The sequence below is a fragment of the Schistocerca serialis genome, chromosome 1 (assembly GCF_023864345.2).
Source record: "Schistocerca serialis cubense isolate TAMUIC-IGC-003099 chromosome 1, iqSchSeri2.2, whole genome shotgun sequence".
Classification (NCBI taxonomy): domain Eukaryota; kingdom Metazoa; phylum Arthropoda; class Insecta; order Orthoptera; family Acrididae; genus Schistocerca; species Schistocerca serialis.
Genome location: NC_064638.1, coordinates 906,158,785 through 906,173,702, shown reverse-complemented (window position 1 = coordinate 906,173,702; position 14,918 = coordinate 906,158,785). Strand labels below are relative to the sequence as shown.

At 37.3% G+C, this 14,918-nt stretch overlaps 1 protein-coding gene across 3 annotated transcripts in view; it reads right to left on the bottom strand.

Moving 5' to 3' along the window:
- The window catches only part of LOC126411880 (mitochondrial Rho GTPase), a 181,961-nt gene that overhangs the window by 12,389 nt on the left and 154,654 nt on the right, over positions 1 to 14,918 (bottom strand). Inside the window, exons 14-15 of one of the 3 annotated variants that reach the window (XM_050081399.1) lie at positions 13,950 to 13,988; positions 13,777 to 13,848 (exon numbers count right to left, since the gene is read on the bottom strand). The exons of 1 other annotated variant lie outside the window; for it this stretch is intronic. In XM_050081399.1, the coding sequence (XP_049937356.1) occupies positions 13,777 to 13,848; positions 13,950 to 13,988 (111 nt within the window). The remainder of the gene's footprint in view (positions 1 to 13,776; positions 13,849 to 13,949; positions 13,989 to 14,918) is intronic. One more of the 3 variants, XM_050081400.1, reaches the window with a different exon arrangement.

The following is a 14,918-nucleotide window of genomic DNA, read 5'->3' as shown; positions in this document are numbered from 1 at the left end:
TGGCTGATGGCCGAAGAAGCTCTTAATTTAAACGTGCATTCAGCACGCAGGTAAGTATTGATAATAAAATTTTGATGTGGCTAAGTTAAATACTTTAGGCGAGAGAATTAATTTAATTGCCCTGCACGCAGCAGATGAGCTCTGAACTGTCCCTTTTGAGATCCGCTATTGCTATAATTTTATAGGTATTAAAAAGAAACTTTACACATCTTCATAATCATAGCGGACCTCCAACCTATTTAAATCTAAACATCCTAGCCTTATTTATTAACCTACTTAATCTATCTTGCTTCCTTCAGTTTTGAGACGAAAACCAGAAAATCATGAATTTCCACTAAAGTCTTAATTTGTGAAATCCAAAGTACTGTTTTTATTAAATCATTATGAAAGATGAATCTAAATATAAATTTTGAAGTCTCTAGCTCTTTTCTGTTGCGCCAATGATTTTTCCAGAAAAACGTCCAAATCTCGGAAATGGCTGAAGTTATCGAACTGATATTTAACACACATTAATTTAGTATTATTTTTGACATGCTAGAAAAGTTTTAGTTCATTTGCTTGATTTTTAAGGTATTGCGCAACATTTATGACGTCAGAGCTAGTTACAGCAGACTGGCTGGCACACGATGTAAACTAATGTGAATTTACTACAGCGTGAGTAGGCTGCTTCCCTACATCACCCTCTACTTAAATTTTTTTTTATGAATGTTAATGAATAAAAAAAAATTTAATTACAAAAAGGGAAGCAAGAGTACAGTTTAACTCCCTATGAAAAATCAAAATTGAAATATAAACCTGTAGAAACATTAAAGAAAACTTATTACCTACATTACTTATTTAAATTGTAGGCATATTCACTGCCTTTCAACCAATGTCATTACTCAAATTTTTAAGCAAAGTCAATGAATTATTTTGGCATACATATTGCCTTAGACAAACAAACACATACAAATTGAAAAATTATGAAAATCTTAGATCCATTAGATACATTAAATACACTTTTACATACACAAATTCAAAGAAAATAACATGATACATAAACAGATGAATATCTCTTAGCAGTCTTTTCTAAACCTGAAAGAAAAGTTCCACAAATAATTTTTACACACGTGGTTGTAGCCGCTTTGGCTGGCGTCCTACACTTCCATTCACAAGGGTAGAGGAGGGGAAGTTGCTATGGTGTGCGTCCTTCACGTTCTCTCTAAATTACATGGGGGAAAGGGGAGGGGTCACTGTGAGTTTTGTCCAAGTCACTCCACGCTTTCACGCAGCTACCAGGCTGCCATTATCTGGTTTGTCCTGTAGAACAAACAAAAAGAGTGCCTCAGACTCTGTTCACTTAATATCTATGGGTGGGTCACAATGAAATGGGGATATATACATTTTATCCTTCAGTATGTTGCTGGAACAAAGTTAACAGAACCTTTCTCAATTTTACTCTTACGGTTACTTAACTGTCATAAAATCGGTAAACAAATGGCTCAAAACGCCGTTAGTCACTTACAAGAGAAAATTTTATGCTCAAGGCATATAATCCTATTTAATCTGAATTTATTAGTTCTGGGCCGGAACACTGAACCAATGCTCGGTACATTCCTGATACATTTATATTTTAAGCACTTAACTGACTCATCTTTGATTACCTTATTCTTAGAGATAGTATGAGTATGATTAGTGGTTGTTTTCTCAGCTTCCATGTACATGTGAGTAACTTTTGGTAATAGTACAGTTTTGAGTGTTCAAAACACACTACGTTTAGTTGACTACAAAATCCACTTATTGGTCCTCTGCTGTTGTCAGTTCCACATCTGCAATTAGGTACTTACTTACTTTGAAGTGTATTCATGCTGAGCTAAAATATGGTTTCACGTCTGTCATTATGTTACTTATTTACTTTGCTAGTGTATGAACGTATTTAACACTCACTCCATTTTAAAGCATAGGAAAGCACATTTATTTCATATTCATAGTGTACTGCAGCTGATTAGTTTGCTCACGTGGCAATCCATTTCCCCTCGATCGGACGCTGAAACCTCAGGTAGTCTCTCTCGGACCTACCACTAAAGTACATCAAATAATTATGGACGAGCGTAATGCTAAATTCCTTAAACCTATAGGACACCATGAGCTGCTTTGTCTCATCTAACATAAGGGTACCTATGGTCGCATTCACGCCTCCAACTCATAACCTCAATACATGTAGGTGTATCCTGTCACACACTACACTAAAATAATGGCCAGCTCCCACCTTATAAATACTTCAGGGACGTGTCCTTCACGTCTCAACCACAAACACTGCTCAATTCCATTACACTGCCTTTCCTTGCTATACCAGGTGAGTTTAATCTTACAACCTATCTGCATATTTTTCCTAACACTAAGCAATCTCTTTTATTATTAATTAGTTAGCTCTAAAGCATACACTAGGTTTCACTACCATTTCAGATCCTGCTTGTACATGAATTCATATATCTTTTTAAATTACTGTTGGTGGACCATTTCCAATAAAACAACACTTTGTACTTACTATATTACCAGGGTACTATACATACTTGTTACTCAAATACATTTTATATCTTAATTACGTCATACTTCTCTATTGTTTGTCACTATTAGGTTTGTCACATTAGGTATTTTTTTTTCACTAATCGGTAGATAGAATGGTTACATAACTCATGGCTTGATAGCCATGACAGAAAATTTTAGTATTTGGAAAGAAAAGGTCGAAATTTTTGAGGACAGGAAAGAGGAAGAATGAGTGAGACCTGAAAGGGAAAGAAGATCTCACACAGCTGGGACTGCACAGCTGCCACACTGTGTAGAGGTTACAGAACAACCTCCTCCCTACAGCATTCATTGGCTACCTATGAATCTGACAGGTCGATCTGAAAATACTTTATGATGCCTTTTTAGAACCTGTCTCAGTTCTTCCTTCTGATTGGCTGAAATCCTATCGATTTCCTGCAATTTAGCTTCTATTTTGTCTAAAATAATTGCTTCTTCTTCTTCTTCTGTATTCAGCTTATTGTTATTAAGATTAACACCTTCGTCCCAATACCTCCTATTTTTCAGAACTCGTATAGGCAGCTCCCAAGTTCCATCATCAGTTACTACATGTTTATCACTAAAAGGGACTGTAATTACTCCGGTTATTGGCAAGACCATTTTTAACTGGCTTCTTTCAAAGTCAACAACACTCTGATATTTCGACAAGAAATCTATGCCAATTAAAACCTCAATACTGAGATTATTTACAATTAAACATGGATGATCAATTAAATTACCACTTATGTTAAAGGGTAGCAAAGCTTCTTGCTTTACTGTTTTTGACACCTTGCCAGTAGCACCAATTATTCTTAGTCCTGATACCCTCATTACTGTAAGCTTATCTTTACCAGGTAATGCATCAAAGAAGGACTGAGATATTGCACTCACCTCACTTCCACTGTCTAAGAGACAACGTACATTGATACCCAACATATTCACTATTATTATAGGGTGGCTTATTCTAGGTTGTACAGGTGGTTCCTCAAATTCATCTAGTAGTTCCTTTTGGATTTGTCTCCAACTAAAGTGATCAACATCTGTCTTCATTACATTTAGGTCACAGTGTGTAGGGGTTTCCTGAATTACATTTTCAGCTGCCTTTTCCAGTCGGTCTATCAATTTTAAATCGAAACACCGCACGACTTCATTACATTTAGTTTGCTGAACATGACCCAAATTACTGTAGTCTGAGCGATTCTGCGCCTCCAGACCGGGCATAACATTAGTTACAGCTAAACCACTTTCACCATTATCATCGGTTTCCTTCTCAAGTGACAACTGGTCACAGCTACTGGGTTCATCGACCCCAAACAGCCTACCCTCTACATTCCCACTTATCTCCTGTCCTAAATCTATTAGTACATTATCAACATCCTGCACAGGCACTTTAGATAAGAGCACATCATCCTCATCGTAAATATAAGCATGAATTTCTTCTGCTTCTTCACCTGTCAATTCAATATTTTGTAGCTCACCCCTACTGTTACACTGCTGCGCCTTCTCTTTCTCTTCCCACTTAGAAAGCGTCTCTAACACGGTATCTAGCAAATACTGTGAGTGATCTAATATTTCTGTTGTATCCTTAGTTGCTACCGACTCTTCCTCCACATGTTCAGTCTGAGTATTCTGATCTGTCTTCCCAATTCCCTTAACTACTGGCATAGGAAAAGTAACCGCCTGGTGAGCGCCAGTGTCCTCATAGACGGGAACTAGTTTTCCTGCCTCGGCCTACTGCTGTTTCCTTTAGCTTCATTATAGTTGACTGGCACAGCATTACTTTCCGTACTGTTGTTTACATGCATATTTCTGTTTGGAACAAAATTATTATCCCTTGGACGCCATTGTTGGTTCTGATAATTATTTCCCCAATTCCTACCTCTCTTAGGATGACGAACACCTACTGTTCTGATGTTTACATTGCCATTTTGCTCGTTCCTAAAATCACTATTATTATTATTGGCATTACGGTTATTACGTGCTTGCTCCTCATTGGCAGCAACACGTTCTACACGTTCCAAATATTCAATGAAACGATCTAGATTGTCTCTAGGGGCTGATATAATTCTAGTTTGCCAGTACCATGGCAGTTTGGCTTCCAGACCTAGTATAATCATTTCTGGTTTTAGCTTTTCCGCCAAATGTGACAAACGTGAAATCCATGACCTAGCAAACTCTTTAATTGATTCCTTGCCTGCATTGAAGCGTTTCCCACTCCAAAATTCTCTCAACACTTCATTTTGCTTATTGCTAGACCAATACTCATTAATAAAAGCTGTTTTAAATTCCGCTAATGTTTTACATTTCAACATAACATCAGCTGACCAACGCATGGCGTCACCTGCTAAATGGCTTCTAATAAATGAGATTTTCTCTCGCTCAGACCAAGTTGGTGGAATCACATCTTCAAAATCGTTCCAGAAATCTAGCGGGTGGATATTTTTATCTGGATCGAACCGCAAGAACTGCCGACACCCGATAAAAGCGGCGTTTGCAGCTACAACTTGTTGTATATTACCATTACCAGAAGTTACTGAAGCTACTTTACTCTCAATGTTAGCAATGTTAGTACTGATATTTTCTACTTTCGTTTCAACATTATCTACTCTTTGCACAATATGAGTAGTATCAGTTTTGATTGCATTTACTTCTGCTTGACATATGTTTACTTTAATATTAACGTCTTTAAATCTATCTGAGCACAGTTCAGATTCCGCCTCGATCTTTTCTGTTAACTTGTGCTTCAGCTTGGCATCTTCCATTTGGAAGTCTTTGCGAACCTCAGCAACTTCGGATTTAACTGTTTTATACATTTCAGAAAACTGTTGAGCAACCTTTTTCTTAATATCCTCATGATTGCAATCAATTTTGTAATTCAAACTGTCTAGATCCTCTTTCAACTTATTGCAACCAGCCTTGAAGGTATCGTCCATTACCTCCAATCGTTTATTAAAATTTGTTTGGCTGGCCACAATTCTGTTATTTACCTCAATTATATCCGATTTTAACTCAGCTGTCATACTAGCATTACTGGCTGCCATTTTTGCATTACTGGCAGCTATTGCTTGTAATATAACATTTAAATCAACAGCCCCAGCATCTTTGGGTTGCTCAGTAGCTGGCTTTTTATCACACTCAGGTGACGAAAAACTAGCTCCAATACCAGAATTATCAAAACTAAATGAAACTTCTGATTGATTAGTCATATCTAACTGCTCCTTCTTAAACTCTACCATCTCTGATGACTGTTTCATTTTTAATTCATCAGAGAAACTATCATCCAATAAATTTACAATTTCTACTTTCCGCTTTACTACAGGGGTCTCTATTATTGAATCATTGCCCCTTCCCACACTACTGTCAGGAAACAGTACTTCATGTTTCACCTTAACATTACTACTTTCATGCATATTTACACTTGAACCGTTGTCTGAATTTACAGTTCCCTCAACAGACATAGGTTCTAATTTAAGTTTAAACTCAGTTTCTTTTGGCGGTTCCATCGCCGACAGTCTTTTAGTGCAGGTTAGTAAAATTTTTAACAGCTTTTCACTTAACTTAGTTCCTTCTGCACGACGTATGGCGTTGCCGGCGCGGCGTACCAGGATTCCTGATGCGACGTGGCCCGTTGAACTGCAAACGGCTCTCCGACGGCTGTTGTGTGTTTGCGTGGCCCGCAATTGCAGGCTCTGCGCCGGCTGCTCCAGGGGACGACTGCGGTGCGGCGAGACTTGCTTCTCGCGATGCCGGCAGCACCGCTAGACTCAGTGCCAGCTCCGTCAATCCAGATGCGTTGTTAATCCAATTGCGTCGTCCATATGCTCACGTAACACATTCACTGTTCTATACTCAGTTGCGTGTCGCATTTCACTCGCGAATCCGAAAAGTTAAAAATCGCTTTCACTTAGTTGAGATTCCCGGCCGATGCACCATATGTGGGGCGGCGGATGTATAAGTTTGTAATAGTAAATCTACTGTAGACTGTAGAAACGTTTCCCGGCCGATGCACCATATGTGGGGCTGCGGATGTTTAGTTGGAATAATAATTAAATCTATTGCTGTATAAACGCTTGCGTGTTGAATCAGTTTCTAGCTTTTAGAATGTTGTTATTGCTGTCTTTTGCCGTTCTCAACACTGGCTCTCTATTTACTCCGTGACCCCCAGAAAGTGATTTAATAAAACTTGGAGCCAGTAAATAGATATCCTAGTGCCCACTTTACCTGAGAATGTTCTTATAACTGCAGCTTATAGCTCTGAGGAATTAGGAGATTGTCCGGGATTTCTAATCAAAAACGGTTTTCCAAAATAGTTGAGTATATTCTGAAATTCACTAATAAAAACCACAAGTATCCCTACAACCTAACTAACAGAACAGTTCAGAGTCTAATGCGCTGATGCAACTATAAATGTCCGAATCAAATGTTAAAAAGAATGCTCGCCATAATTTGATGAGAGTATTTCATCAAAGTGTCATTCAGTGTCTGGAGAGAACTGGGGCCTTGCTTCCTCGCGCAGTGTTCTTATATATAAAGCCGCGGTGCGGACGGCTGAGGGATCGCCTGATCAAATCCGCTCTCCCGACTAGCCGCTGGGCTAGTAACGCACCACTTCAAGATACATAATAATTTATAGCTTCTTTGGCTGATGGCCGAAGAAGCTCTTAATTTAAACGTGCATTCAGCACGCAGGTAAGTATTGATAATAAAATTTTGACGTGGCTAAGTTAAATACTTTAGGCGAGAGAATTAATTTAATTGCCCTGCACGCAGCAGATGAGCTCTGAACTGTCCCTTTTGAGATCCGCTATTGCTATAATTTTATAGGTATTAAAAAGAAACTTTACACATCTTCATAATCATAGCGGACCTCCAACCTATTTAAATCTAAACATCCTAGCCTTATTTATTAACCTACTTAATCTATCTTGCTTCCTTCAGTTTTGAGACGAAAACCAGAAAATCATGAATTTCCACTAAAGTCTTAATTTGTGAAATCCAAAGTACTGTTTTTATTAAATCATTATGAAAGATGAATCTAAATATAAATTTTGAAGTCTCTAGCTCTTTTCTGTTGCGCCAATGATTTTTCCAGAAAAACGTCCAAATCTCGGAAATGGCTGAAGTTATCGAACTGATATTTAACACACATTAATTTAGTATTATTTTTGACATGCTAGAAAAGTTTTAGTTCATTTGCTTGATTTTTAAGGTATTGCGCAACATTTATGACGTCAGAGCTAGTTACAGCAGACTGGCTGGCACACGATGTAAACTAATGTGAATTTACTACAGCGTGAGTAGGCTGCTTCCCTACAACACACACACATCAGGAAAGAAAATCACCATTGGCCTATTACTTATCTTGATGAGATCTGGCTCACTCAAAATCATTGCAGAAAGCACATCTTGCAAGATTCAAACGGCACTGGTTAGTTAAAAGCATTGACTGGTAAAGGAAACAGACTTAATCTCTGTCATGTGGGATGGATGAATATGGCTTTATCAAAAGTGGAAAGCTAATATTCACATATCGCAAATCCAGTGATTTATCATAAAGAAATGAACAGTGATTAATCTAAACACTAGTTTTTATATTTATTACCTAGTTTAGAAGAGGGCTGTGTGATCATCAAGGATAATGTCAGTTATCATTCAAGGGGGGGAAAAAAAAAAAAAAAAAAAAAAAAAAAGAGAAAATTTCTAATTCAACTACAGAGAAGGAATAAATAGCACAGTGGCGAGAAGAAAGTATTTCAGTTTCAGACCACTATACAAAAGCGGAAATGTTGGAGAAATTCAGGCACCACCAACACCTGGACCATGTGCTTGCGAGTCTGCCCCCTTACCACTGCTAATATAACCCCACAGACCACAGCTAATACGCTAATACAATCCAACAGAAAATGTTTAAGCCCTACTGAAAAAAAGGTCCACATCCACAAATTTCCATCCAGAATTAACGTTGTGCAGAATTTCCTTGAGGAAGTAACTGATGATGAGATAGCGGAAGACTGGATTAAGTTTGTTCGCACGGATGAAATTCCACGAGGAAACATCCTTCTGGAGGAAGGAATCTGAGGAAAGTTCACTGAAAGCTTTGTCACTGCTCCAAATGACTCCTCGGATAGTGAGTCTCCAGAATAGGGCAATCAAAGAGCAATGAATTGCATTAAATGTTGTGTTTGTTGTTGCTTTCCCTCACCGAAGTTGTGAATGCTGTTCCCTCTCTCCACTCCGTTTTGATCTAACTTTCTCCCCCCCCATTACAGATTAATTGCCTGGCATACACTGCCTACTAGTATGTTCATCAGTTTTACTTGTGGGGAGCAGAAGACCCATGTTTTCTGCTTTGCACCAAGGTTAAAACTAAAATGCAAAGTTAAGGAGTGCTTAAATGTTTAAATTATCAAGACGGAAATAGCTTTATAATTTAACACATTTGTGGAAATAATGTATTTGGCTCCTACCTTCTAAAACGCATGAGAATCCATTAATATGAAGAGGCTGCTGTTTCACTACAGTATTTTCAAAACATAGTTGGTGAATACTGACTGGGGGAAAGAAACGAAAGATGAAGCCACCTGCTAGAACTTTGCACAGAGCATAATTTTATCATTGAAATATCACTGAAAATTAAATAGGCCTTTGGAGAAAAGAGAACCACTTGCATGAATATCATGAGCTCAGCTTGGTTCAAGAATCATGAAAGAGGACTATATATGTGGAAGAGACCCGGAGACACCAGAAGGTTTCAGATTGATTATAATGGTAAGAGATTTCATAACCAGATTTTAAATTATAAGATATTCCCAGTGACAGGTGTGAACTGACCACAATTTACTGGTTGCGAACTGTAGATTAAAACTGAAGAAATTGCAAAAAAGGTAGGAAATTAAGGGGATGGGACCGGATAAACTGAAAGAACCGGAGGTTGTTGAGTGTTTCGGAGGTAGAATTAGGGAATGATTGACAAGAACAGGGAAAATGAAAACATCAGGTGAAGAATGGGTAGCTTTGACAGATGAAATAGTGAAGGCAGCAGAGGACTGAGTGGGTAAAAAGATGAGGACTCACAGAAATCCTTGGGTAACACAAGAGATACTGAATTTAACTGATGGAAGGAGAAAATATAAAAAATGCAGTAAGAAAAAGGGATTACAAAGTCTACAAAATAAGATTGACAGAAAGAACAAAATGGCTACACAGGAGTGGTTAGAGGACAAATATAAGAATGTAGAGGCATTTATCACTAGGGGAATGATAGATACTGCCTACAGGAAAATTAAATAGGCCTTTGGAGAAAAGAGAACCACTTGTATGAGTAGGTTAGGTTAGGTTAGTGTTGTTTAATGTCCCGTCGTTATACTGCCTACAGGAAAATTAAATAGGCCTTTGGAGAAAAGAGAACCACTTGTATGAGTAGGTTAGGTTAGGTAAGTGTTGTTTAATGTCTCGTCGACAACGAGGTCATTAGAGACGGAGTGCAAGCTCGGGTTGGGGAAGGATGGGGAAGGAAATCGGCCGTGCCTTTCAAAGGAACCATCCCGGCATTTGCCTGAAACGATTTAGGGAAATCACGGAAAACCTAAATCAGGATGGCTGGAGACGGGATTGAACCGTCGTCCTCCCGAATGCGAGTCCAGTGTGCTAACCACTGCGCCACCTCACTCGGTTCTTGTATGAGTATCAAGAGCTCAGATGGAAAAACAGTCTTAAGCAAAGAAGGGGCAGCTGAAAAGTGGAAGTAGTATATAGAGGGTCTATACAAGGGAGGTGAACTTGAAGGCAATATTAACAGAAATGGAAGATGACACAGAGAAGAATTTGACAGAGCACTCAAAGACCTAAGTCTAAACAAGGCCACAGGAGTAGACAACATTCCTTAGAGCTACTGATAGCCTTGGAACAGCCGGCCATGACAATACTCTTCCATCTGGTGAGCAAGTTGTATGAGACAGGCAAAATACTCTCAGAATTCAAGAGGAATATAATAATTCCAATTCCAAAGAAAGTAGGTTCTGACAGGAGTGAATACTAACACAAATTCTTTACAAAAGAACGGGAAAACTGGTGGAAGCTATCTCGGAGAAGATCACTAGCGATTCTGGAGAAATGTAGGAACACATGAGGCAATACTGGCCCTAGGACTACTCTTCGAAGACAGATTAAGGAAAGGCAAACTTATGTTTATATCATTTGTAGACATAGAGAAAGCTTTGAGAAGGTTGACTGGAATACTCTCTTTGAACTTCTGAAGGTAGCATGAAGTAAAGTACATGGAGTGAAAGGATATTTACAACCTGAACAGAAACCGTATGGTAGTTATAAGGGTCAAGGGGGGTATGAAAGGGATGCAGTGGTTGAGAAGGGAGTGAAACAGGATTGCAACCTATCCCCAATAAGATGAACATCGACAAAAGCAAACTGTGGATAATGGAATGTCATTGAATTAAATCAGGTGATGCTGAGGGAATTATATTAGGAAACGAGACATTTAAAGTAGTAGATGAGTTTTACTATCAGAGCAGCAAAAAACTGACATTCCCAAAGTAGAGAGGATACAAAATTCAGACTAGCAACGACAAGAAAAGCATTTCTGATGAAAAGAAATTTGTTGATATTGAGTAAAGAGTTAAGCATCAGGAAGTCTTTTCTGAAAGTAGCTATAGTAGCCATATACGGAAGTGAAACATGGGCAATACACAATTTAGACTTGAAGAGAACAGAAGATTTTGAATGTGGTGCTACAGAAGAATGCTGAGAATTAGATATGTAGATCACATAACTACTGTAATGAGAAGGAACTGAATAGAATTGGTGTGCAAAGAAGTTTATAACACAACCTGACTAAAAGAAGGGATTGGTTGATAGAACACATTCTGAGACATCATGGGTCAGGAGTTTAGTCCTAAAGGGAAATTTGGAATGTAAAATCTTAAAAGGAGACCAATAGACGAATACAGTAAGCAGATTCAGAAGGATGTAGGTTGCAGTAGTAACCTGAAGAGGAAGAGGCTTGCACAGGATACGGTAGCATGGAGAACTGCATCAAAACAGTTTTTGGACTGAAGACCACGATACCAATAACAATAACATGATTTTGCTGCCATAATAAATTATTTAAAACAAGCCATTGCCCCTTCTGATTCTAAAACCATTATCGTAATGGGCTGTGTGTTAATTTCAGGAATCTTATCACTTTCAAGTGAGACCTACATAATGTATGAAGCATAGAGACAGCATTGTCCGATGGCATATACATTGCTGTGACTGGTTTGATGTGTACGGGCTGAAGGCTTCCAAATGGTGGTAACTGAGGTGTGCAGCTAGAACATGAATGGGGTAGTGTGAAGAAATTGTCTAGGGGGTACCTTCTACACTTACCCCGCTAGCCGCCACTTTAGCTGCTCCCTACAATAGTTAGCTCTGAAGGAGGACATTTTCCAAAAGCTTACAATGACTCTGTTTTGTTCATATGTCTACTGACCAATGGATGCTTATGCTACATGGTGAATATGTTATCTTGCAAAAGTTAACTTTTTGAGAAATGTGGCTGTAATACAACTATAAGATTTTGATGTTACAACTTAGTTTTATCACTGTAACAAAAAATATATCTTATTGTGCTTTTGACATGTACACACTGTTGGCTATCTAATGCCCATGTTCATCAAACTAACATTACACCTATCTCTTACATTATAACTGAGTAACCAGTATTTAAAAAAAAATCATAATAGTATTTATATTATTCAATGGACTTTTAGATTCGATATTCATTTTTCAATGTACAAATCCCTTATCTTTTCACAATGTAACACAAAATTCTGGTTAGATAGTTCACACCTATAAACCTTTCAACAGAATTCCATGTTGGAATTTATTGTGCATAATTTTACTTCCCTTTTTGAGTTTCAAATTAATTTCCTCGTTCTAGCTAAGATGCATTTTCCTGTGCCCATTACTTTATGCAGCACCTGTAACATAACATCCTTACTACTTAACATCTTTGAAACTAGTGTTTTTGTTATGTCAGTTGGACCACATTTCATGTAAATGTTGAGTGTGTGTGCTGCCATAGAACATAATGGTCACAAAGTGCAGGTGCAAAAATGGAGTAAATTTAATTTGGCCTTTATGCATTATAGTCACACAGAGGTATACAATGTGCAAGTTTTCACCACACTTCACATTATATTAACTTTAAAATAATTTCACGAATGTCTCTGTGAAGCTAAAAAACTTCTAAGATTACCAATTGTGAACAAAAAATTTGCTGTTTATCTTTGTGCACAAAACCAGTACTGGGTAAAAAACAAGGCCCCAGCAGGAAAGCAAGGATACCTGGAATACATCATCAAAACCAGTAACAGTTTGTTTTAAATAAACTTTTTAAACCATACTTGTGACTGGTCCTTGGTTATATCAAAACCTTACAAAAATATGTGGTAAGTTGTTACCTTTATTTCTTCCGAAGGACATATTCCACCTACGACTTCTCCTTATCATTTTCACAAAAGAGTTAAAATCTGTCCTACTACAGTGATATTGGTGCTCTACATCCTAAAATCATTTAAGAAGAATGCTAGTATAATCCCTTACAGTGGATGCAAGCTGTATTCTTGCTCTCCTTATCTAACTGAGGTCCATCTCTTGTGACCTCTGTAGGTTGTATGTTAAATTCTAACATCTTCATCCTCTTTCTATTACATTCATATGAAATCTGGGTTCATGTCTTCCTAGGAAGATTAACAGCAGCCCCCCTCCCCAAATGTGAGGATAAGCTGAAGAGTATTCAAATTTTTGGTAGCTATGAGAAATCTGACAGACAAATTTGCTAAAGGGCTATAGGTGACATAACACTGAACTACAAACACTAAAGTCAAAGCAGAACTCATTGCAAATGGAAGCATTTACTCTGTATAACTTTCTAAGTTCAAATACATATTAAAGCAATAAGCATTTAACAAAGATGCAAGATAAATTTATATGAAGAGAGAAGGAAAAATGTTAATTTTTCTCTGAGCAGTGGCCAATACTGCACATTTCTATTATATTTACAAACAAGCAACACATGCTTGTTGTGTCTTCATATTCTACAAAATTAGAGATTTAATTATTATGCATGCAACACAAGCAGAGGAGAGCATGCCATGTTACTTCTCAAATTCATTAGTAAATGCTGAGATACGTAAAATGTTGTGCACAAATATTCAAATATAAAATTATAACCTGAAGTATTGATTGAACCATTCACTGGGTTGTGATCGCAATAAAAGAACATGAACCAAGCGACGTAGGTTGCTGAAAAATTTAATAAATATAGCAACAGAAATTAAAGAAATGAAAATAATGAGAAAATATAACAAAGATTTACGCTGGTGGAACAACACAGCCAAACAAACCTTGTCTTGTAGAATAATATCCAAGCTGCCTGAAATCGACTGAAAGAGACATTAAGTATTAGAAATAATACTGTTAAGAGTGATCCAATATAATTTACTCCAACAAAAGAAATTTAAAAATTCCATATATTCATCAAAATATGTAAAAAATGTAAACAGACATTAACAATCTGTACAGTGGGATACTTTTATGATGCACAGCACACTGCTTATGACATATGGAATTAAACTAAATGAAATACATGAATTATATTTTTAAATACACTTTCTTTAACTCTGAATATTAACAGTTCACAAAATGGGCTGTATCTGGATGAAATATAGCTTTCATTACTGTGTAGTTTCTGGTGCAAAGCAATTTTAAAACACATGTCAGGAATACATATCAACAAAATACTATTTAAGTATAAAACAGATGGATAAAGTACTTATATCTGTTATGCAGGTGTGGATCCAGCATGAACTCCATGAGGAGTCCAGTGAAAAATTTTTCAAATAATCTAAAGCTCTTGTACATCATTACCTGATTAAACTGTTAATGGTGCTTTTCATTAACAATACCAAATTTAGGACATTTAGGACTGTTGGAGAAATTTTTAGTAATAAAACTATTAATCTGAGAAATAGTAATTCTTCAGGATTTGAATAAAAGACTGTTGAATAAAAACACCAGAAATTTCTTCTGCCTAAATTCTAGAAGAATGGCAAGCAAATGATTGTCTTACTGATTAATGTGATGCGTTCCTTTTTTACTTTTGGCAAATCTCTCAGTTATTATTAAGCATTAATATCTTTGTGAATGTAGAGCACAGCTAAGCTAAGCCAAGCCATGGCCCATTCTTGACCATATAGAAGTATTTTGCCTACAGGGAGAAGAAAATGACACCTCAGCTGAAGCATTGCTATGTGGTAGCATCAATAACAAATGAAGGAGTCACATACAAGCTGGCAGACATCTCTGCTGCAGGA